This window comes from Talpa occidentalis, unplaced genomic scaffold (genome assembly GCF_014898055.3).
Source record: "Talpa occidentalis isolate TD23 unplaced genomic scaffold, MPIMG_talOcc4v2.1 talOcc4.2, whole genome shotgun sequence".
Lineage (NCBI taxonomy): Eukaryota > Metazoa > Chordata > Mammalia > Eulipotyphla > Talpidae > Talpa > Talpa occidentalis.
This window is the reverse complement of record NW_023602073.1, coordinates 58242306-58267619: the sequence shown is the minus strand read 5'-3', so window position 1 is coordinate 58267619 and position 25314 is coordinate 58242306. Positions and strand designations below refer to the sequence as shown.

Here is a 25314-nt window from a genome sequence, read left to right as displayed (position 1 = left end):
CGCCAGTTTGTTCCCGGGCCCCCAGCGAGGGTCCCACCAAAAAAAAAAAAGAATGAAGACAAATTCAAGACCTTCTCAGATGATAGAAAACTAAGAAAATTTGTCACCAATAGACCTAACCTAAAAGAATGACTTCAGGAAATTCTCAGAATTTTGGAATATCAGAAAGGAAGAAAGAACAATGGAAACTATGGCTGAATATATTTTCCTTGTCCTCTTGTGTTTTCTAAATTTTGTCTGATGATTGAAGCAAATTATAATAATGTCTGATGTAGCTCAAAATGCATATAGAAGGGCCTCCCTAGTGGCCTAGGAGTTAAGTGTCAGCACTATCATCACGATGGCCTAAGTTTGATCCCAGGCAGGAAGTTAAGCCACATATGGTACAGCAGACCTCTCCTGACTTGCCAGCTGCTCCCCTTAGCAGTGTATTTCAGTAGATCTGCCTGTTCTGCTTCCTGCTCCATCTCTGGTGAATCCTCTCTCTCACACACACCCCCCTCACACACCTCTGGCCTATAACCCACTTCTATGCAAAAATAAATAAATAAAAAGTGACGTTTGCCTAAAAAAATATATATAGAAGAAATATTGAAGATAACTTTTATAGACAAACATAAAGGGAGATAAGTTTCTTATACTTTGAACTGGTAAAGTGTTGATACCAATGGACTGTGATAAGTTAGTCATATATGTACAATGAAAAACCTAGGAAAACCATTGAAAAAGCTCTCACTTTTTATCATGTAAAAATTCTCACTTAATCCCATCAATAGAGTATTAAAAAATTGTGACTTTAAGATACAATGCAAGATCTACATGTTCTGTTCAACACCAGCGGGGTATTTTTTTCCTTCATCAATGCTGTAATAAAATGATGTTGAACAAAACAATGTTATTTGAGGACCTGTTGTACAAAGAGATATGCAATGGATAAATTAAATGAGATTCTAAGAAATGTTCAAGTAACACACAAGTCAGGAAAAAGGAAAGTGACAAAGACAGAGAAAAACAGAAAAATTGCATATTTATGCCTTAACCTGTCAACTTTTACATTAAAAATAGAGATTGACATATTTACACATATGCTACATACAAGAAATGTCAAATATAATGATAAAGACAGCCTAAAAGTAAAACAACAGATATACTATGCAAATGTTAATAAAAAGAAAGCAGAATTGACTGTATCAACCAGATACTATAGACTTTAGAATTGAGAAAATTGCCAATTGGTATAGAGGAACATTGCATTATTCTAAAAAAAAAAAAATCAATCTACCAAAAAGACAGCAATCCTATGTATGTATGCACCAAATAAAACTACAAAATGTGTAAAACAAATCTGATGACATTGACAGTTACAGTTGGAGACTTCAACAGCTCTCTCTCTCTTAACATTTAATAGAAGTACATAGAAAATTGTCAGGGATAGGAAAAAAAAAATTCAACACCACCATCAACCAATAGGATTTCATAGACATTTACAGAACAGTCCTTCCAATAGCAGCAGAATACACATTCTTTTCAATGACCCATGAAATGTTTATCAAGTAGACCATATACTGAACCTAAAACAAATTTAAAAAACTGAAACCAACAGTGTTTTCTGACCAGAGCAGAATCAAATTAGAGCTTGATAACAAAGTTAACTGGAAAATCTCCAAATATTTGGATACATAGACAACATACTTCTAAATAACCCATAGAACAAAAAGGAACTCAAAAAGGAAATGTTAAAAAAATACATGGAAGTAAAAGAAAATAAACCATACCAAAATTTGTAAGATGCAGCTAAAGCAGTGTGAGAGAAAATTTGCAGACCAAAGACAAAATAAGCAGAAGGAAGAAAATAGGAGTAAAAAAGGAGCAAACATGAATGAAATTGGACATAAAAAAGTTTACATACTGATAACTCCATTTACATAAAATTCTCTTTTTGAAATCAATTTCTTAATTTTTTTACATCATTGTTCATTACATAAAATTCTTGAAGTGACAAAATTATAGAAATGGAGAACAGATTAATTGTTGCCAGAGATTAAGGGTGGAGGTGGAAGAAGGAGGCGGGAGATAGGAGTTTGGGATGGGAGGTAAGAGGCAAGTGGGTGTGGCTATAAAAAGGACAAGAAGGATCCATGTGGTGATGAAATTATTTTGTATCTTGGTTGCATCAATGTCAATATCCTATCAGTGTTATTGCACTATTTGCCAGATGTTGCCATTGGGAGAAACTGGATAAGGAGTACTTAGGATCTCTCTGTATTGTCTCTTATAACTGCATCTCAATCTACAATTATGTATAATTAAAGTTAAACTTTTCAAAAGTCTAAATTAAATAATATCTAATATCTATTGTGATATTAAATAATATCTAATAATAATATAATATGAAACATAATATAAAAATATAATATAAAATATAATATAATATAAAATATATATAATATAATATAAAATAATATCTAATATCTATTTAGATATTAAATAATATCTAAATAATATCTATTGTGATAGGTTAGTCACTGTTCACAACACTTGTGTTATTTCATTTGATTCTCACAATATCCCCCTGTATGAAGGTAAGTGTTATCATGGCCTTTATTTTAAGGAAACAAAAGATGTAGAAAGGATAAGTGAACTGGTTAAAGTACATAGCCAGGAAGATCCCAAACTGTGATTCAGGGTTGTCAGCCTCTGGAATGTGTGCTCTAGATAATATTAAAAAGGAAATATTAGCAAAAGTGAAGAGCACTGTCAAAAGAACATGAAGTAAAGAAATAACCTTTATAGGGTTGGAGCTGTCTGGGAGGGAAATTAGCATTTATTGAGTTTTTCTTTCATTCGTTGAACATTGAGTATTGCTTTCCATAAGAATGGCAGAGAAATTCGATGTCATAGGCTGTAGAGTAAATGGTTTTCAGGCTTTTCTGCCCTCCCACCTTTAGGATTGCCCTGCCTGATGGGGCACCTGAAGTTGTTACATTGTTGTAAGCTGTGTTGTTTACTTCTGTGGGCCATGGGAGGGGTATTGAGATAGTCCCCAAGAGAAGCAGGAGAAGAGGCAGGAGAGAGAAGGGCAGAAAGAAGCCAGGGAACACAGAGTGAAGACTTGCTGGGGGCTTGGAGGCCTCAGGGTCTCCTGCCCGCCCTGCCACCCTTGCCTGCTGTATACCTGGTTGCTGCACTACATATAAAAGCTCAATAAAAGCCTGAGAAAGCCACCGAGGGCTCCAGGACTCTTCCTTTACCCCATCTGCCAGATCAGAAAACCTGCTCTGTGGCCTTCCTGGCACTACACAGGCCAACTCTGACTGGATGATAATGGCTACCTAGAAAATTATGTTAACACAGATTCTGATGCCACCTCACAGCAGGACATGGAAGAATTCTATGATTAACTAGAGATATTTGCCATTTATGATGTAGAAAAAAGGGATGACATGAAAGATGAGTGATAAGCATTTGCATCTGTCAATTTGTCACTTATCCAGACTTAAGTGTTTTACATGTGTATATAATGTTCATGTGTACAATTCAGACATAACACGGCATGTTGACTATTACCCACATTTTATAAATGAGGAAACTAAGGCTCAGAGAGTTTAGTTAATGGGTCTAAACTCAGTCAGCAAGTGGCAGAGCCAGGATTGAAACCAAGTTCACCATCCCTAGGTATCTCGCTCTTTTCACCAAACCTGGAGAAAGAGTTTTACTGAGCTCTTAAAAGAGATCGTGGACATGGATCAGCAGAGATGGCAAAAAAGAGGGGTTTAGGCATTAGCACAGGAGGACTCAGCCAATCACACAAAAGTCAGGAGGCAAACTAACCTCAGAAGCCATTGGGCAGTGATGACAGGAGACTAAGCAGTAACAGTGCCAAAATGACCTAAAACTTTGAAAACTTTGAAAAACTTTGAAAGCTAAAAGATTTATTATTCTAATAAGAATTTACTTTTCTGTTTGCTTGTTTTCTGAGAGCTCCTACTGCAGTGGGCAATGAAGTGATGACAATAATAGGATTTTGTTTTTCTTCATTGGGCTCTACCAGTTTTCTTATCCTATCTTTTTTCTTTCAAAGAATTAATTTTTTAAAATTTTAAAATTGAATTCTAAAAATCAATAAAAGTGGGGGAAGGGAAAAGTGTTTTTATGTAGTTAATGTAACATGCTGAAACCCTTATTGAGAAGTACTGAAATTTCAAGTAACTGTAATTTCAAAGAATTCTTTTTTTTTTAATTTATACAATGGCTGGGGTACAGGCTAGAGGTGCGGGAGGGTGAGAGGATTCACCAGAGACAGAGTGGGGAGCAGAACAGGCAGACTGACTGAAATACACTGCTGAGAGGAACAGCAGGTGCGACAGGAGAGGCCTCCTGTGTCATGTGGGAATCTCCCTGGCCAGCCGGGAATCAAACCCGTGCCGCAGAGGCTGTGGACAGCTTCACAGCGCTGCACTCAACCTGCTGCACCACCAGGGAGGCCTATGTAATTTCAAAGAATTCTTAAGAAAACTAATAAAATTTCCATTTAAGGATAGCCATTAAATGAACTAAAACACAACAATAGCTTCCAAGTTAGAAGAGAACATAATAGGGAGACTAAAGAAAGTTTTGTCAATCCAGTAGAAGCCAGGGAAGGAAAAGGAAGCAGCAATGGGGAAAAAAAGCAAACACAATACATAAAAGATGGCTCATTTAAGTACTAATATTAATATATCAATAAATAACTAATGAAAGTATAAGTTATCTATTAAAGACAAATGTGACTATATTTAGTAAGAACTAGCCAAGTTGAAAATAAAAAATGCATTGAAATAAACACATGGAAAATACTTTTCTTGCAACCGTAAGCCAAAATAGAAACAAAGTTAGATTAGAGATACTAATGTCATACAAGGAAAAAGTAAACTTTGGGATAAAGAGGAAAACTACTTGGCAGTTAAAATAAAAAAAAAAAATCAATGGGGCATCCCATGGTGGTGCAGGCGGTAGAGTGCAGCAGTGTGAGGCTGTCTGCAGCCTCTCAGCACTGGTTCGATACCAGCCAGGCAGCAAGGATCCCACAAGGTGTGGCAGACCTCTCCTGTAGCGCCTGCTGCTCCCTCAGCAGTGTATTTCATCAGTCTGCCTGTTCTGTTCCCCACTCTGTCTCTGGTAAATTCCCTCACCCTACCATGCATGTGGCCTGTACCCCAGTTCTTGTATAAATAAATAAATAATCTTTTTTTAAAATCTATGAAGATATAACAATCATAAACCACATGTGCTTAGAAAAAAATCAAAACATAAAAACTAAGCATCAAAAGCCTACAATACAAGGAGTAATTGAGCAATCTATAATGCTAATAGAATATGTTAACAGACCTATATCAAAACAGATAGATGGAATTTAAAATAAGTAAAGAATAGAAATTGTGGAAAACATCTTAAACTTGAAATAAGTCTAACATTGCATACAAAAAATAGAAACTACTTTCTTTTAAAATATATATGAAATTTTCACAAAACTGAATATTAGATTCTAATAAGACATTTTAGAAATACAATAAATTACAGACCACCTGATCATAACAACATCAATTTTGAAATGGACCATAATATCGTAGCAAAATTCAAAAGTATATAAATTATCAAATGTTTCCCTCAACTTTTAATACCATTCCCCACAAGTGACTTTTGTCAATAGTGTCTACCTTCTAGATCTTTGGTATGTATATATGTAGAATTTATTACATATTAGAGAACATTTTAAAATGTATATCTATACTATGCATGCATATGTATATCTAAAATACTTTTTCATGTCTTTAGGATATATAATCCTGAAACATAAATTGAATGGAATCATTCTTAGTAAAGAGTCAAAGGCTAAGTAAATTTTGAACCTGCAACCCAATTTGTAAAATTTTTCTTTGTGAAAAACTGCATTCCTCCGGGGATATTAACATCTCCTGTAAGGGGTTATCAAAGCTTCTGATGAAAGAGTCCTTGAAAGGGCTTGCTCTTATCATTTTGTCACTGCTAACCCCACAGTAGAATTTAAGCATTTAGACTTAAAAATGCTCAAATTCTAGTGTGGTCTAGTGGCCAGTAGGGAACGTCAGAATCAACACTGAGAACTTATCTTACCATATCAACTTTAGTTGATTAGGGAGAGAGACAAAAGCGTTATCAAAGGGGCCTGACCTAACATCAAAACTCTGATGTGCGCCTAGTTGTTGCAATTGCTATTTTGATGACGTTCCGCTTCACTCTGGTTTTCCTTTCCATCTGACCCCGCCACAGTTATGCATGAGTGCATTAGGTTTCGGCTTCGTTGCCACTTACCTTCCTGAGGCTGTAATCAGCGCTTACCTGGCTGCCGCAGCATTGCACGTTATCCTGTCTCAGTTGGCTTTCATCTTCGGGATTACGATTAGTTTCCACGCTGGTCCTGCCTCCTTTTTCTATGTGAGTATTTTCCACCCTCACCAAAGTTATAACTGCCTCTTTCCTGGTCTCCAAAAGGAAGTAGACCCAAGTGGAGAGACTCCTGCAGAGGGAACTGAGTTAAGAGGGTCCTTTGGAGTTATCTCTTCCTGACTTATGTCTTGATTCTTTGCATATAGTGCTGGACTATGTTCTCAGTTGCATTAACCATTTCACCCAGACTTTCAAACTAACATGATTTATGTTAAAATTTGTTCTTTAAGACAGTGTATCCGTGACATGCCTGGTAACATACATGGATCCTAAAACATCTCAGGATATAAAATGCTAAGTAGTCCCTGAATGCAAAAAGGGTGTAGGAGCCAAGCTCAAGGGCATATATGGTCCAGGAAAATTAACAAAGATTAAGTTACTAAACAAAATTTCAGGGTTCTTTCTGTGTACTAAGACATATAGGTGTATTCTCTCCCTCCTTCCTGGGCATTTTTAATATCTCATTTTCAACTTTAAAAAAATGTATCCATCCATGTCTCTCAATGTTCTACTTAGTAATGCTCATAAAGATTTTTTGTATAGATTTAGACAACTGTTGTACATCTTTCTTAGCCTCTGTAATTTTGTTTTCTTTCAGAGCCTGGTTAACTACTGTATGACTCTCCCAAAAGCTAATTCCACCAGCATCCTACTATTTCTAACTACTGTTGTGGCTCTGAGAATCAACAAATGTATCAGAATTTCCTTCAATCAGTATCCTTTGGAGTTTCCCATGGAAATTGTTCTGGTAGGTGTTTTTGATGTCCCAGATTCTTGGTTCAAATAATTTTAAATATCTGTTAAAAACTAAAAAGAAATAACCCAGAAAGGAAAAGATTCATAAGAGATTATAAAAAATAAGCATTTGAAACTATGTATATTGAATTGTAGCAAGGCGGAATACATTTAGTTTTAATAAAGTTAACACATTTGTTTCAAAGTACTTTTATCTATTACCTCTTTTTTATACTATTTAAGTTATTTCAGAAATAAGTTTTTTTTTCCTTATGAAAGAAATACAGGCTTATTTTAGTAATTTTGAAAAAGAGAAAAGAAAAATACTCCTGTAACTATATACCCCCCAAAGTGAACTTCAATTGATTAGTTACTTCTTTCAAAGAAATATCTATGTGTTGTTCAATTTCCATTTTCTTCTATGTAGAGATTTTGTTTCTGTTTTATTAACACATGTTCAATTTTCTTTCATTCTCATGTTACTGTAAAGAAATTGAGAGAGATGAGATATTAAATAAATCTCCTAATCCCTGTCACTAGTAAGTGACAGAGCTGGGGCTCACCTCTTTCTAATGATAATATTTCTTGCTTCTTTTTTTAAAATGTGACAAAATTCATCTTTGAAGTTATAATTAACATTTTTACAATAATAAAGACACTTTGATAAATAAAGCTCAGATTTGTAAGTCAGCATTCCTCATATTAGCATCACTAACTCCTTGTGTGCCCACAAAAATTAACTTTCCCCTTAAGAACTGTTCTGTGGCAGAGACATTAAAGTTCACCGAATATCCATGTGTCCCATGTGTTTCCCAGCCTCCCTTGTAGTTTAGGCAGGACTATGTGATTTTTGGGCCAAAGCATAGAAGACTAGGTGTGAGTCCCCAAGTTCTTTCTTCCCCTGGTGTGGGACTCATGGTGACTGTATGCTGAGATAAGAGAGTCCCAGCTGAAATAAGTCTGGATCCCTGAGGCACTGTTGGCAAAGAAGCTGACCTGGGGAGACACTGACCCATATTGAGGTTTATGGGACAAAAAAAAAATATGTGTGTGTGTGTGTTAAGACCCTAAGATCTCATGGTTTGTATGTTTCCACAGCATAACCAATCTTCTACTAACTAATTCAGGTCTATACTCTTCATGAGTGAAAGAATAAGGGAATCACTTCAGAAATTGAGAGCAACCTCTGTCCCATAACCACTGTCTACTTCTTATGGAGGTGCATGTTCTTGCTTCCTTTGAGAAGTTGAAAAGTTATTAATTCATAAAGGCCAGCCCTAAATGGCTGCTTTTTAAAAAGGCTTTCCAAAACTGTGTACAAAGCGGTGCCCTAGAGCCCACAGGACAAAGTGCTTATGGGGTTTGGGGGGTGGAATCAGGGGCAACCTCTCCTTTTCTTTTTTTCTTTTTTAAGATTTATTTATTTTTATACAAGAACCAGGGTATAGGCCAGATGTGGGGGAGAGTGAGAAGTTTCACCAGAGACAGAGCGGGGAACAGAACAGGCAGACTGACGAAAAACATTGCTGAGGGGAGCAGCGGGTGAGACAGGAAAGGTCTGCTTCACCATGCGGGATTCTTGCCGCCGACTGGGATCGAACCTGCGCTGCAGAGGCTATGGACAGCTTCGTAGTACGGTGCCCTACCGCCTGCGCCACCAGGGAGGCCCCTTTTTCTTTATCTTTAATGAATTATTTTATATAATTCTTACATCATTTTTCATTTTTGCATAATGTATGCATTTTTTATTTTGGTTATATTCCCCATACAATTCCCACCCCCTTTTTCTGACCCTAATCCCTCTTCTCCTCCCCTGCCCCCCACTGTAGTGTGTCTCTGGTCTATAGTTGCTTGTTGATTTTGATTTTTACTTTATTGAAATTAGTCTTCTTCCTGGTCCCTTATTTAGGTTTTCTAAATTCCTGCTATGAGTGCAACTTCTCCTTTTCTTAGATACCAACCCTGCTCTGGCATTTAGGAAGCTAAGGCTTCGGAGTCACCAGCAGATGGCATCTGTGACATAGACATCAGTTTGCCCTCTCTTCCTCTAATTTCAGTTTTACTGAGCAATAATTGACATATAAAATTATAAGATATTTAAAGTATACATCATGGTGATTTGATATTTGTATACATTACAGTATACATTACATATTACAATTATATGCATTATGAAAGGATTCTAATTGATTAACATATCCATCACCTCATTTTATCCATCCATCCATCCATCCATTAGTGAGAACATTTAAGTTCTATTCTCTTAACAGGTTTCAATTATACAGTACGTTATCAACTACTCACCATGTTTTACATTAGATCCTCAGACCTTATTTATCTTACAGCTAAAAGTTTTGCCAGCCTTTCCTTATGCACCTTATGCACCCCCTGAGTCCCTGGCAACCACTTTTATAGTCTGTTTCTATGAATGTGACCAGTTTTTTAATTTGTTTTTTAAAAATATATATTTTATTGTTTTTTGAACATCCTTATTTATTTTTTCACAATATAACATTTCTCCCCTCAGATGCGGGTACCGTAGTTTTCCCACCACCAAAATACCCACAGTCCTTCACCACACTTCACTGCGCACTCCTGCCTGCCCTCCCTCCTGAATATCTCAAATATAAAATCTACTTTCAAGTGTCAGTCTTATAGTTTGTCCTTGATCCTTTGTTTGGTTTCTCTAGATTCCACATAAAAGTGAAACTATTCACTATTTATCTTTCTCCTTCTGGCTCACTTTGCTTAGAATAATCCCTTCTGGCTCCATCCATGTTACCACAAAAGGCATGAGTTTATCTTTTCATTGCTGAGTAGTATGCCATTGTGTGTGTTGGTTTTGTATCCTGCCACTTTGCTGAACTGGTTTCTTGTTTCGATTAGTTTTTCGGTGGAGTCTTTGGGATTCTCTGTACGTTATCATATCATCTGCAAATAATGATAACTTTACTTCTTCCCCAATTTAGATTCCTTTTATTCCTCTAGCTGGGACTTCAAATACCACAAAATGTTGAATAGTAATTATGAGGGTGGACATCCTTTTCTTGTACCAGATCTTAATGGAAAGAATTTCAATTTTTCTTCATTGAGAATTTTACTAGCTATAGGTTTATCATATATGGTTTTTATTATGTTAAGATAAGTTCCGTTGCTCACCAGTTTTTCAAGGGTTTTTATCATAAATGGATGCTGAATCTTACAAATACTTTCTCAGCATCTGTTGATATGATCATATGGTTTTTATCTTTCCTCTTGTTGATGTGTGGTGCATTACATTGATTTTCAGATGTTGAACTGTCCTTGTGTCCCTGCTATAAATCCCATCTTGTCATGGTGTATAATCTTTTTATGTATTGTTGCATTCAGTTTGCTAAGATTTTATTGAGGATTTTTGCATCTGTGTTCATTAAGAAGATTGGTCTGTAGTTTTCTTTCTTTGTGTTTTCTTTGGCTTTAGTATTAGTGTACTATTGGGCTCATAAAATGTGTTTAGAAGAATTCCTTTTTTGAATTTTTGAAAAGTCTGAACAGAATAGGTATTAGTTCATCTTTTAAGGTTTGGCCGAACCCATTTCTGAAGCCCTCTTGGCTTAAACTTTTGTTTTTTGGGAAAGTATTGATTACTTTCAATTCCTTGCTTGTGACTTGTTTGTTCAGGTTTTGTGTATCTTCCCTATTCAATCTTGCATGATTGTATAATTCTAAGAATCTATTCATTTCATCTAGGTTATTGAATTTGTTTGCATATAATTTTCACATTTTCTCTATTTCCTCTATGAGCAAGAATTAAGTTTATACTGGGAATAAAATTGGATATTTATTACACTTCTTGTCCGTTAACAACTAAAAACCAAAACTCATCTCTAACTCAAGCTATGATCCAAATTCTTCCTTCCATTTTGATCTACAGGCTTCCTAGGTGTCTTCGTCTAATTACAGCATCACAGATAAACCAGCTACTATCCCACTAAGTGTCTCACTGAACTCTTAGAGTAGATGTTGGGAAAAGATTTTTTTGTGTCAATAAGGAGACTGGTGTAAAGTAACTGTATAATAATTATTTTTAAAGCTAGGTATTGAGTTCTCCTGTCCAGTTTATTTGTTTTGTTGTGAGGTCTTTTAGATGGATAACAGCTACTAGGTTGTTTTATTTTTCCTCTAGTTGAAAAGGAAGGAAGACTTACTGTTTTAGAAATAAAAAAAAAAAACAGCAAGTAATTGCTTTGCTTATGACATTTTCCTTTATGCTATCAAATGTTTTCCCATATTATTAAGGGTTAGGTAGTGGTATGATTCTCCATATACCTCAACAGCTCCCCAGTTTTATTTATATTGGTATGGTTGCGAAGCTGCCTGCAGCCTCTGCAGCACCGGTTTGATCCTGGGCCATGGGCGAGGGTCCCACATATGGTGCGCAGACCTCTCCTGCTGCCCACTCAGCAGTGTGCTTCCCTCAGCAGTGTGCTTTGTCAGTCTGCCTTCTGACTGTACCCAGTGCTTGTATAAATAAATAAATAAATAAATAAATAAATAAATAAAACAACTTTTAAAACTGAGATTGCGATTCAGCCATTACCTAAAAACACAAAACACATTTATATTTGGTCTAGATGTTTGAAGTTGGCAAGGAAAGAGAAGCATAGGGCGTCCATTTGTTCCCATTATTATGTCAGAGACCAAGAGAGACCAAGGCTGAAGTTACTTTCATTCTGGCTACAAGGCTAAAGAATAAAAATTAAAAAGCTAAGGGAACAGAAAGCATTAAGGAGGACTTCTGCTTTTCTTGCCCCACGGAACTGAGAGCTCTGCCTTTCTCTCCAACCTTCATGCATAGAGACTGCCATTCCCTGTGTTGCGAGAGTTATGAATTATGGGTGCATCTATTCCTGGAGGCAATACACAATATTCAGATTATCACATGCCCTTTTTTTTTTAACTCCCTACAGATTCTTGGCTTCACTGCACTTGCAAACAAGGTAGGCATGGCCACAGAGAACACAGAGCTAGTCATGGATATGATTCCTTACAGGTAGGTAATTCCACTTTTCAAGTCTACTTTTCTCTTTCTGACCATATCATTTGATTGATGTTCTCTTACAAGCAGTTTATGACTACAGCCCAAATGCACAACTTTTTTTTTTTTTTTTTTTTTTTAAAGAGGCACGTATTTATTCATTTATTTATTTTGTTTGTTTTTGTTATACATGCACTGGTACAGTCAGAAGCACGGGAGGGTGAGAGAATTCACCAGAGCCAGAGCGGGGAGCAGAGCAGGCAGAAGGACCGAGGCACACTGCTGAGGGGAGCAGCAGCGGGCGGCAGGAGAGGTCTGCGCGCCATGTGGGACCCTCCTCCGGTGGCCGGGGAGCAGCCGGGGATCGAACCGGCGGCACAGAGGCCGTGGGCAGCTTCGCAACCCAGCGCTCAACCGCTGCGCCACCAGGGAGGCCCCAAATGCACAACTTAAGCTCAAGTTCATTTCAGAACACAGAGGTTCATGAAACGTAAAGATAAGACAACCCCTTGTTTCTTCTCTGGTCAGCATCTGACTCTCTTCCCATGCTGGGGCCAATCCCCTTACCCAAGTGAACTGTTGTTTGGACTGATGACCAGAGATTCTCATGCATTTTTTCCAGAACACATTATGGTCTTCTCAACCTCCACACCTATCCTATTTACTCTTAATGATGGGACAACAAATTTCTCTGTTTCCTAGCCTCTCTCCTGAAGCTCAGTGCTCAGGAGGTGAATTTTCCCTTTGTCTTCATCTACTTATATTGAATTGGTGTCCTTAAGCAACATGGATTTATTACTCTAGTAGAAAGCTATCTTCAAAGTGACAAAAAAAAAAAAACTAGAGGATTTAAAAAAAAAAAAGAAAGCTATCTTCAAATAGGCTAGCATATGGAGTTCCTAAGGGCTTGCAATTCACTTCATAATTCATACTAGTGACTATGGGACATCACTCTTGCTTTTATAAGGAAATTATAATTTCTTCTACCTTGATAAGACAAATAAGATGAAGGAAGAAATAGACAGTTATACAATAATAGTTGACAACTTCAATACCTCACTCTTAATGATGGATAGAACAGTGAGGCAGAAAATAAGTAAAGAAATAGAAGGCTGAACCAAGACGATAGACCATCATATACAGATAAATACACTCACCAGCAGCATAGACATTCTTTTCAAGTGCACATTGGACATTTGGGATGATAGATCACATGTTTGGTCACAAATTAAGTCTCAATAGGTTATAAATGATAAATATCAGATCAAGTATCTTCTCTGTCCACAATGGGATAAAGTTAGCAATCAGTAGCAGTAGAAAATTTTAAATTCACGGATTTGTAGAAATTAACATACTTTTAAAAATTCAATAGATCACAGAAGAAATCAAAGGAAAACTAGAAAACACACAGAAATGAATAAAACAAACAGTATTTAAAACTCATGCAACACAATAAAAGTAGTGCTAAGGAAGAAATTTATAGTCATAAACACATTAAAAAACAAAAATGAGACCTTCCTGTCTGCTCCTGGCAGAATGGCTCCTACAAAGAAGTGTGGAAAGAGTAAAGGCTATACTGCAATTAACAAAATAGTGACCAGAGAATATACCATCAACATTTTATTTTTTTTATTTTATTTTTATATTCCCCATACAATTGCACCCCCCTTATTTTGACCCCATTCCTTCCTCCACCCCCCCCCATTATGTGTCTCTGGTTCATAGTTGTTTGTTGATTTTGATTTTTTTCTTTCTTATGGTTATTTTTTCTCCTGGTCCCTTATTTAGGTTTTCTAGATTCCTGCTATGAGTGAGACCATCCGGCATTTTTCTTTTTCTTTCTGGCTTATTTCACTGAGCATGATCCCTTCCAGCTCCATCCATGTTGCTGCAAATTGCATGTGTTTATCTTTTTTGATTGCTGAGTAGTATTCCATTGTGTATATGTACCACATCTTCTTGATCCAGTCATTTGTTTTTGGGCATTTGGGTTGTTTCCAAAGCTTAGCTATTGCAAATAGTGCTGCTATAAACATAGGGGTGCAGGTGCTCTTTGGAATTAGTGTTTCTGTGTCCTTTGGGTAAATCCCTAGGAGTGGAATTGCTGGATCATATGCAAGCTCTATCTTTAGTAGGCTGAGGAATCTCCACACAGGTTTCCATAGTGGTTGGACCAGTTTGCACTCCCACCAGCAGTGCAGGAGAGTTTCTTTTTCTCCACCTCCTCACCAACATTTGTTGTTGCTAGTTTTTTTAATATGTGCCATTCTCACTGGTGTAAGATGGTATCTCATGGTAGTTTTGATTTGCATTTCCTGATTGCAAGTGACCATCAACGTTTTACATAAAATGGGATTCAAGAACCATTCCCCTTGGGCACTCAAAGAGATCCAGAAATTTGCCATGAAGAAGAAGGAACTCAGCATGTTTGTATTGACACCAAGCTCAGTTCATTTCTATGGGCCAAGGAATGATGAATGCCTCAGATCATATTCATGTGCAGTTGTCCAGAACACATTGTGAGGATGAATATTCACCAAAAAAGTTCTACGTATATGTTACCTGTATACCTATAACCACTTAAAATAATATACAGTCAATGGGGATGAGAACTAATGACAAACTGTCAAATAAAATTGTGAAATTATAAAAAAAAAAAATAGAGAAAATCAATGATGCCAAAAGTTGGTTTGCTGAAAAGATCAACATGATTGACGAACCTTTATTTTTATCTAAATGGATTAAGACAAAGGAGAAAAGACTCAAACCAGAAATGAAAGTGGGGAGAGGTGGGAATAGGGAGTAATCTCTCAGTAGCAGAACATTTGACTGCAGAAATCGAAGTAGGGACAGCACTACTGATTCTACACATATAAAAAGGGTTATAAGACAATACTATGTACAACTATAATCAATAAATTTGGTAACCTAGATGAAATGGAAAATTTGCTAGGAATATAAGACCAAGACTAAATCATCCAGAACACATTATGAAGATGAATATTCACCAAAAAAGAAACAGAAAATCTTAATGGTCCTATTACAGTAAGGAGGTTGAATAATTAATTTTAAATCTCTTAACCAAAAAAAAAAAAAAAACACTCTGGATCTAATGGTTTCGCAGGTAAAAATCCTTCTCAAACTTTCAAAAAAAAATCAAAGAAGAAAAAACACCTTGAAGCTAGCATTATCCTGATATCAAAGTCAAACAAAGACATTACCTGAAAAGAAAATATTTATGAAAATTGATATAAAACCTCAAAATATCCTAGCAAATAAAATTCAGCAACATATTAAAAGAATTATATATTATGAAAAAGTAAGCCATTCCTAGAATTCAAGGGTGGCTCAACAAACAAAAATAAATCAATGTTATGTGCCACATAAACAGAATGAAGGAAAAAATACATGATTATCTCATTTGATATAGAAAAAGCATTTGACAAAATTCAAAACCCTTTCATGATTGGGAAAAAAAACCCATTCAACATGCTGGAATAGAAGGAAACAATCTCAACAGAATATAGCCACATATGAAAAACTGATAGCAAACGTCTTATTCAATGATGAAAGAATAAAAGCTTTTTCTCTACAATCAGGAGTAAGACAAGGATGCCTAGTTTCTCCACTTCTTTTCAACATCATACTAGAAGTTCTAGTCAAAGCAATTAGACAAAAAAAAGAAATAAAAGTCATTAATTATTAATAGAAGTGGCCTCCCTGGTGGCACAGGGCTTAAAATCTCACTGCCATCAAGCTATCGCCAGCCATTGTGGCCTGAGTTTGATCCCTGGCCAGGGAATTAACCCACATGGTGCAGCAAACCTCTCCTGTCTTGTCCGTTGCTTCCCTCAGCAGTATATTTCAGTAGATCTGCCTGTTCTGCTCCCCACTCTGTCTCCAGTGAATCCTTTCACCCCCTCCACACACACCTCTGGCCTATACCCTAGATCTTGTATGCATAAATAAATAAAATAAATCTTTTTAAAAATAAATAAATTATTAATACAAAAGAAATAAAATTATCTCTATTTGCACATGTATATATATTTATGTATGTATTAAACCCTATAGATTCCATACCAAATGATGGTTTATTAGTTAAAACTAATAAACTAAGCAGCAAATTATAGACTACAAAATCATACACAAAAATCAGTTGTTCTACTGTTACTGTGAACAATCTGAAAAGGAAATTATGAAAATAGTTCCATTTTCAATACTATCAAAAAATATATAATGTTTTGGAGTTAACCAAGGGGGTAAAAATATTGTACAATAAATACTACAAAACATTGATAAATGAAATTAAAGATCTAAATAAATGGAAATACATCCCATGTTCATGGATTGGAAAATTAATATAGTTAAGATGTCAATACTACCTAAAGCAGCCTACAGATTCAATGTAACCCCTATAAAAATTTCAATGATGTATTTTGCAGAAATTTTAAAAATCCACCCTGAAATTCATATGGAATCTCAAGGAATCCCAAATAGCCAAAGCAATACTGAAAAGAACAAAAGTGGGGGATTCTTGCTTCTTAACTTTAAAACTTATTATAAACCTATGGTAGCTAAAGCACTGTGGTACTTGCTTAAAGACAATGGAGTAAATGGAAATCTTCAAAATAAACTTTTGCATTTATGGTGATATGACAAAAGTGCCAAAACTATTCAACAAGGAAAACTGGATATTCTCGTGCAAAAAAATGAAGTTGGATTCTTATCTAATAGTACAGACAAAAATTTATTCAAAATGAATGAAAGACCTAAATCTAAGACCTGAAACTATAAAATGCTTAGAACCAAACATAGAGCAAAAGTTTTACAGTTTTGGAATTGGCAATGATTTCTTGGATATGTCACCAAAAGTACAAGTAACAAGAGGGAAAAAATAGATAAATTGGACTTCATGAAAATGAAAACATTTGTGCATCAAAAGACACTACTAACAAAGTAAAAAAGCAACTTCTATTTTTCTTCACAAAAAGGAAAAATATTTGCAGAACATATATCCGACAAGGCATTATAATAAGCAAAATATATAGAGTACTCCAACAACTCAACAACAAAAGATAACTTCACTCAAAAAGGGGGTAAAGAACTTGACTAGACATTTCTCATTTTTAAAAAAAAAGGCCAAAAAAGATAAATAAATAAATAAATAGCCAATAAGCACATAATAAGATATTCAACATCACTTAATAATTTGGAAAATGGGCAGACCGGGCGCGCAGGGGAGCGCGTCGCCGGCACCGGCATTTTGCAGCAGGGACCCTTCTTGCTGGAGACTGTGTGAACCCAGCAGAAGGCTCACCGAGGAGACAGAGCAGGGACCTGTCTTTGCTGGAGACTTGTGAACCCAGCAGAAGTTCCCCAGAGGAGCCAGTGGTGAGCTGGGAAGGTCGCCCAAGATGCCGGCCAGTACCAGCAACACAGTGTCACAAGGAATACGGCAAATTAGAAAACAGGCAGTAGGGAGTAGAAAAACAACATGCAACCCAGCAACTCCTCAGCAAAATAGCACACCACAAAAAGAAAACCATCTACCAGATTGCAACGACAGTAACTTGGAAGAACTTCTGAGCCTTCCAGATAGAGAATTTAAAATTGCTGTGATTCACAAACTGACAGAAGTCATAAAGGAAAACAATGATAAGGGGAAAATAATTAATGACCAGAAGAATGAAATTGAGTCCCTAAAGAGGGAAGTAAAAGAAATGCAGGAGATCAAAGAATTAATGGAGACGCTAAAGAACTCTGGGAAAAGCAGTGAAAGCAGAATAGATGAAATGGAAGAACGAATAAGTACTCTTGAAGACACAGAAATAAAAAGAACTAAAACAGAAAAGGAAGGAGAAGTACGAAGGAAAAAGACCGAAGAAAGACTTCGGGAACTATCTGACTCCATGAGGAAAGGAAATATAAGAGTTATAGAAATCCCAGAAGGAGAGGAGAGAGATGTAGGAACAGAGAAAATATTCATGGATATAATTGAAGAGAACTTCCCAAACGCTAAGAAGGATCTGAAAATTGATATACAAGAAGCAAGAAGAACACCAAACTTCCATGACGAAAGGAAAAATACAGCAAGACACATAATAGTAAAGCTCCCAAGAATCCAAGACAAGGAAAAAATAATGAAACTAACAAGAGGGAAGAAACAGATAACATTCAAAGGGAAACCAATCAGACTGACATCAGACTTCTCTGAAGAAACACTACGGGCAAGGAGAGAGTGGAGGGACATAGTCAACAGACTCCAAGAAAACAGATGCCAACCAAGAATACTCTATCCTGCAAAGCTCTCCTTCCTCTTTGAAGAAAGAATATGGACCTTCCCAGACAAACAGAAACTCCGGAATTTCATTGCGACTAAACCCCCACTCCAAAAAATACTACAAGGAGTCCTAAAGCCAGAACCTCAGAGGGACGAATAACAACAAAAGAAGGCCAAAGAAAGTTATTAAAAGAATAAATAAATAAAATCAAAGGAAAGACAAACACAATGGCAAATACAGATGCTAACATATCAATACTAACTCTAAATGTAAATGGACTAAACTCTCCAATAAAAAGACACAGAGTTGCAGGCTGGATTAAGAAACAAAACCCAACCTTTTGCTGTCTCCAGGAAACACATTTAGCTGCAAAAGATAAAAATAGACTCAAAGTTAAAGGATGGAAAACAATTCTACAAGCAAATGGACCAAAAAAGAAGGCAGGAACAGCTATACTCATATCAGATAAAACAGATTTCAAACTTAAAAAGATAAAAAGAGACCCCAGTGGTCATTACATTATGATCAAGGGGATAATACTTCAAGAAGAAATAACACTCATTAACATATATTCACCAAACGAAGGAGCACCAAAATATATCAGACAACTATTGGCATCTCTGAAAACAGACATCAGAGAAAACACATACGTAGTGGGAGACTTCAACACACCACTATCAACAATGGATAGATCAACAAGACAAAAAATAAGTAAAGACACTAAAGCTCTAAATAAGGATCTAGAGTGCTTAGGCTTAACAGACATATATAGAACACTAAACCCAAAAAAATCTGAGTATACATTTTTCTCAAGTGCACACGGATCATTCTCTAGGATCGATCATATACTGGGGCACAAGACAAACATCAACAGATACACCAAGATTGAAATCATACCAACCATCTTTTCTGACCATGAAGGCATCAAACTAGAAATAAACCATAAAGAGAAGGCAAGGTATTCTCCTACCTCGTGGAGATTGAAACCCACACTACTGGAAGTCCACTGGACTAACGAGGAGATAAAAGAAGAAATTAAAAAATTCTTTGAATTGAATGACAAGGAGGACACCAATTTCCTAAATGTATGGGATGCAGCAAAAGCAGTAATAAGAGGAAAATATATAGCAATAGATGCTCACATCAAGAAACAAGAAAGAACTCAAAGAAACAACCTAATCTCGAAACTCAAAGATCTAGAAAAAGAACAACAAAAAAGCCCCAAAACCAGTAGAAGAAAAGAAATAATGAAAACCAAAGCAGAAATAAATGAAATCGAAACTAAAAAAACAATCCAAAAGATCAATGAAACCAAGAGCTGGTTCTTCGAAAAAATAAATAAAATAGATAAACCCCTTGCCAGGCTCACAAGGGCAAAAAGGGAGAAAGCACAAATAAATAGGATAATAAATGAAAGAGGAGAAATCACAAAGGACACAGCAGAAATCAAAAGAATTATTAATAACTACTATGAACAGTTATATGGAAACAAGTTTAACAATCTAGAGGAGATGGACAAATTCCTACAACTCTACAATCACCCAAAGCTAGATAAAGAAGAAATAGAACACCTAAACAGACCAATTACAATTAGCGAAATTGAAATGGTAATCAAAAACCTCCCCAAAAACAAAAGCCCAGGACCTGATGGATTTACAAATGAATTCTACCAAACATTCAGAGACGAATTGGTACCTATCCTTCACAAACTCTTCCAAAAAATTGAGAAGGAAGGTATAATACCTAACACGTTCTACGAAGCCAACATTACACTAATACCAAAACCGAACAAGGACAACACAAAAAAAGAAAACTATAGGCCAATCTCCCTAATGAACACTGATGCAAAAATCCTCAATAAAATTTTAGCTATCAGAATCCAACAGTGTATCCATAAGGTAATTCACCACAACCAAGTAGGATTCATTCCAGGGACACAAGGATGGTTTAACATCTGAAAATCAATCAACGTTATCCAACACATCAACAAAAAGAAATATAAAAACCATATGATAATCAATAGATGCTGAGAAAGCTTTCGACAAAGTGCAACACCCATTCATGATAAAAGCCCTTGAAATTCTTGGGATACAAGGAACGTACCTCAACATCATAAAGGCCATATATGACAAGCCAACAGCCAGTATCATTCTCAATGGTGAAAAGCTGAAAGCAATTCCATTAAGATCTGGAACAAGACAAGGATGTCCACTTTCACCACTGCTTTTCAATATAATACTGGAAGTCCTAGCCAGAGCAATAAGATAGGAGAAAGACATCCAAGGAATCCAAATAGGAAAAGAAGAAGTCAAACTATCACTCTTTGCAGATGATATGATAATATACATAGAGAACCCCAAAAACTCCACAGAAAAACTAATTCAACTCATCAATCAGTTCAGTAAAGTGGCAGGATACAAAATCAACACGCAAAAGTCAGTAGCCTTCCTATATACAAACAATAAATCTGAAGAAGAAGAAATCAAAAAAACCAACCCTTTTCTTATTGAAACAAAAAAATCAAATATTTGGGAATAAATCTAACAAAAGAGGTAAAGGACCTATACAAAGAAAACTATAAAACACTGTTAAAAGAAATAGAAGAAGACACAAAGAAATGGAAAGACATCCCCTGCTCATGGATTGGGAGAATAAACATTATTAAAATGGCCATCCTACCAAAAGCAATATACAGATTCAATGCTATTCCAATCAAAATTTCAATGTCATTCTTCAAAGAAATAGAACAATTATTGATGAAATTCATATGGAATCACAAAAAACCCCGAATAGCCAAAGCTCTCCTGAAAAAAAAAGAAGGGAATGGAGGCATCACACTCCCAGACTTCAAACTCTACTACAAAGCCACAATCATCAAAACTGCATGGTATTGGAACAAGAACAGACATACAGACCAATGGAATCGAATAGAAAATCCAGAAATAAACCCACAGATTTATGGTCAACTAATCTTTGACAAAGGAGCAAAGACTATGCATTGGAGCAAAGAAAGTTTGTTCAATAAATGGTGCTGGAAAAACTGGGTCGCTACATGCAAAAGAATGAAGCTTGACCACTACCTCACACCATATACAAAAATCAACTCAAAATGGATTAAAGAACTAGACATAAGACCTGAAACCATAAAATACATAGAAGGAAATATAGGCGAAACACTACGGGATTTGCATATCAAAGACATCTTTACAGACACATCACCCAAAGCAGTGATAGTGAAGGCAAAGATCAACACTGGGACTACATCAAATTAAAGAGCTTCTGCACAGCAAAAGAGACAATAACAAAAACAAAGAGAAACCCCACCAACTGGGAGAAAATTTTTGCACACAACACTAATGATAAAGGACTGATCACAAAAATCTGCAAAGAGCTGATGAGACTCAACAACAACAAAGAAAATAATCCAGTCAAAAAATGGACAGAGGAACTAAAAAGAAACTTCTCTGAAGAGGAAATGCGAATGGCCAACAGGCATATGAAAAAATGTTCAACATCACTTGCAATCAGGGAAATGCAAATCAAAACTACCATGAGATACCATCTTACACCAGTGAGAATGGCACATATTAAAAAAACTAGCAACAACAAATGTTGGCGAGGTTGTGGAGAAAAAGGAACTCTTCTGCACTGTTGGTGGGAGTGCAAACTGGTCCAACCACTATGGAGAGCTGTGTGGAGATTTCTGGACCTACTAAACATAGAGTTTCCACAGGATCCAGCAATTCCACTCCTAGGTATTTACCCAAAGAACACAGAAACATCAATTCCAAAGAACACCTGCACCCCTATGTTTATAGCAGCACTGTTTACAATAGCTAAGCTTTGGAAACAGCCCAAATGCCCAAAAATAGATGACTGGATCAAGAAGATGTGGTACATATATACCATGGAATATTACTCAGCATTCAAAAAAGATAAACACATGCAATTTGCAGCAACATGGATGGCGCTGGAAGGGATCATGCTCAGCGAAATAAGCCAAAAAGAAAAAGAAAAATACCGGATGGTCTCACTCATAGCAGGGATCTAGAAAACTTAAATAAGGGACCAGGAAAATGAATAACTATAAGAAAGTGAAAATCAAAATCAACAAAAACTATGAACCAGAGACACTTTTTGGGGGCGGGGGGCGGGAGGGGAGGGATTGGGGTCAGAATGGGGGGATTGCAATTGTATGGGGAATATAAAAATAAAATTTATTAATTAAAAAAAAAAATAAAGGTAATCAAAAGGCCCAAACTTCCAATTACAAAACAAATTAGTCCTGGGATGTAATGGACAACACGGTAACTATAATTAACAATATTGCATTATATATTTGAAAGTTGCTAATGAACTTTGCGTGTTAGTAAAAAAAAAAAAAAAAATTTGGAAAATGTAAGACAAAATTGCAACAAGATATTTCTTCACACCTATTAGTATGGCTGCTGTTTTAAAAAGAGAAAACAGCAAATATTGGCAAGAATATGAAGAAATCTGTACTTTTGTACACTTTTGGTGGGAATGTAAAATGGCATGGCCACTGTAGCCAGCACTATGACAGTTCCTTTGAAAATGAACAGTAGTATTTACCATGTGACCTAGCAATTCTACTTCTAGATATATACCGAAATTATTAGAGCAAGATCTCAAAGACATATTTGTGTACCCCTGTTCATAACAACATTATTCACAATAGCTGAGGCATGGAAGAGATCATAAGTGTCAACTGGTGGTGAATGGATAAGCAAAATGTGATGTGTATTTATATAAATGGTGTATATATATATATATATATATATATATACACACACATATATGTGTTCAGAAAACATATATGGGTTGTCAGAATATCTTCTAGTGCCATCTGCTGCAAAAATGTGTCATGACTTCTCCAACAACCCAATGTATAAAAAATAGAATATTATTCAGCCTTTAAAAAGGAAGAAAAATCTGATATATGCTTCAACATGGATGAAACTTGAGGACATTATGCTAAGTGATATAAACCAGTCACAAAAAGAAAAATACCATATGATTCCACTTATATGAGATATCTGTAATAGTCAGATTCATAGAAACAAAGTAGAATAGTGATTGCCAGGTTTGGGGAGAGGGAAAATGGAGAGTTATGTTTAATGGTTATAGTGTCATTTTTACAAGATGAAAAAAGTTATACAGTGGATGGTGGTGATGGGGGCACATTAGGAATGTATTTGATACCACTGAGCTGTACATTAAAGTGGATAAGATGGTAAGTTTCATGATATATATGTTTTACCACAACTTTAAAAACTTGGGAAAGAAAACTAGAGGAGGGAAGGTATGGGATTAGAAGTAATGTGTATAAAGTATGATGACTAAAATTATGTCTTGAAAGATCTGAGTATGAATAGAAGGTAGTTCATTTAGCTTTTTACCTTTAAAACATTTGTTTTAAGCCTGTTGCTTGGTGTGATATCAAGCAATGTAAATAAACCAATTTTCATCAATCTCGGTGGTTTTGCCTGTCCTGTTCCATTGTTATATGGCAGAAACCTGTTTTTGTAACATTGACAGGCTGCTGCCTCAGTTGTGTGACTTACCTCTTATTGTTACTTTTATAAAAAGCCAGACCTGTTCTGTATGAAAAGGATGGCGTAGGGAAGGTGCCAGTAAATGATTTCTGTTATCCAGGAATAATTCTGCCATTTTATTTCAGCTTCCTGTTTCCTATAAAGCCAGATTTCAGCATTTTTCGTCAAATTATTTTAGAAGCCATCTCCTTGGCACTAGTGAGCTCCTCTCTGCTCATCTTTGTGGGCAAGAAGATTGCCTCTTTCCATAACTACAATGTCAATTCCAATCAGGTGAGAGGACAGATCTTCTGCTACTTCAATCTTTGTTCTCTAGTCTGAGCCTCGCCAACATGAAGACATGATTCTTCTGTGATCCAGTCTTGAACCACACTTTGGGCTATAGTTCCCAAAGGATTTTTTTTTTTTAAGATCTATTTATTTATTTACTTACTTACTTATTTACTTATTTATTTATTTGTTTATTTATACAAGAATCGGAGTACAGGCCAGTTGCGCGGGAGGGTGAGAGGATTCCCCAGAGACAGAGTGGGGAACAGAACAGGCAGACTGACGAAATACACTGCTGAGGGGAGCAGCTGGCAAGACAGGAGAGGTCTGCCGCGCCATGTGGGACCCTGACTGGCCAGCTGGGATTGAACTGGCGCTGCAGAGGCTGTGGACAGCTTCACAGCGCTGCGCTCAACTGCCTGCGCCACCAGAGGAGGACCTACCAAAGGATTTGTGAGAAATGTGTCAAACTGAAGGTTGAAGCCACTCTAGTTAATGTGAGTGCTGTTCCCCTAGAGAGGATATGTTGTAGGGAGAGAAGAGGATAAAAGATGGCATCATATTTTAATTAAGCTAGCAGAATGTCCCTTTCCTCTGTATTTTATCTTCCTTTCACCAAGTCCTCAGAAGCCAAACATATACTGAGGCACAATAAGAAAAGCTATGGATTATCAAAACCATACTACTAATATAATTAAGCTAGTCTCCAAAAAATAGTTTTTGTCTTTTTTTTTAAAGATTTATTTATTTATTTATACAAGCACTGGGCACAGTCAGAAGCACGGGAGGGTGAGAGAATTCACCAGAGCCAGAGCAGGGAGCAGAGCAGGCAGAAGGACCAAAGTACACTGCTGAGGGGAGCAGCGGGCGGCAGGAGAGGTCTGCGCGTCATGTGGGTCCCTCCTCTGGTGGCCGGGGAGCAGCCGGGGATTGAACCGGTGCTGCAGAGGCTGCGGGCAGCTTTGCA

At 36.4% G+C, this 25314-nt stretch overlaps 1 protein-coding gene across 5 annotated transcripts in view; it reads left to right on the top strand.

The window, feature by feature from the left end:
• Positions 1 to 25314, top strand: part of SLC26A8 (solute carrier family 26 member 8) — an 81432-nt gene that overhangs the window by 29456 nt on the left and 26662 nt on the right. For all 5 annotated transcript variants that reach the window (XM_037519584.2, XM_037519585.2, XM_037519583.2 and 2 more), the window contains exons 6-9: positions 6289 to 6453; positions 7064 to 7213; positions 12150 to 12232; positions 24203 to 24350. In XM_037519584.2, coding sequence (XP_037375481.1) covers positions 6289 to 6453; positions 7064 to 7213; positions 12150 to 12232; positions 24203 to 24350 — 546 coding nt within the window. The remainder of the gene's footprint in view (positions 1 to 6288; positions 6454 to 7063; positions 7214 to 12149; positions 12233 to 24202; positions 24351 to 25314) is intronic.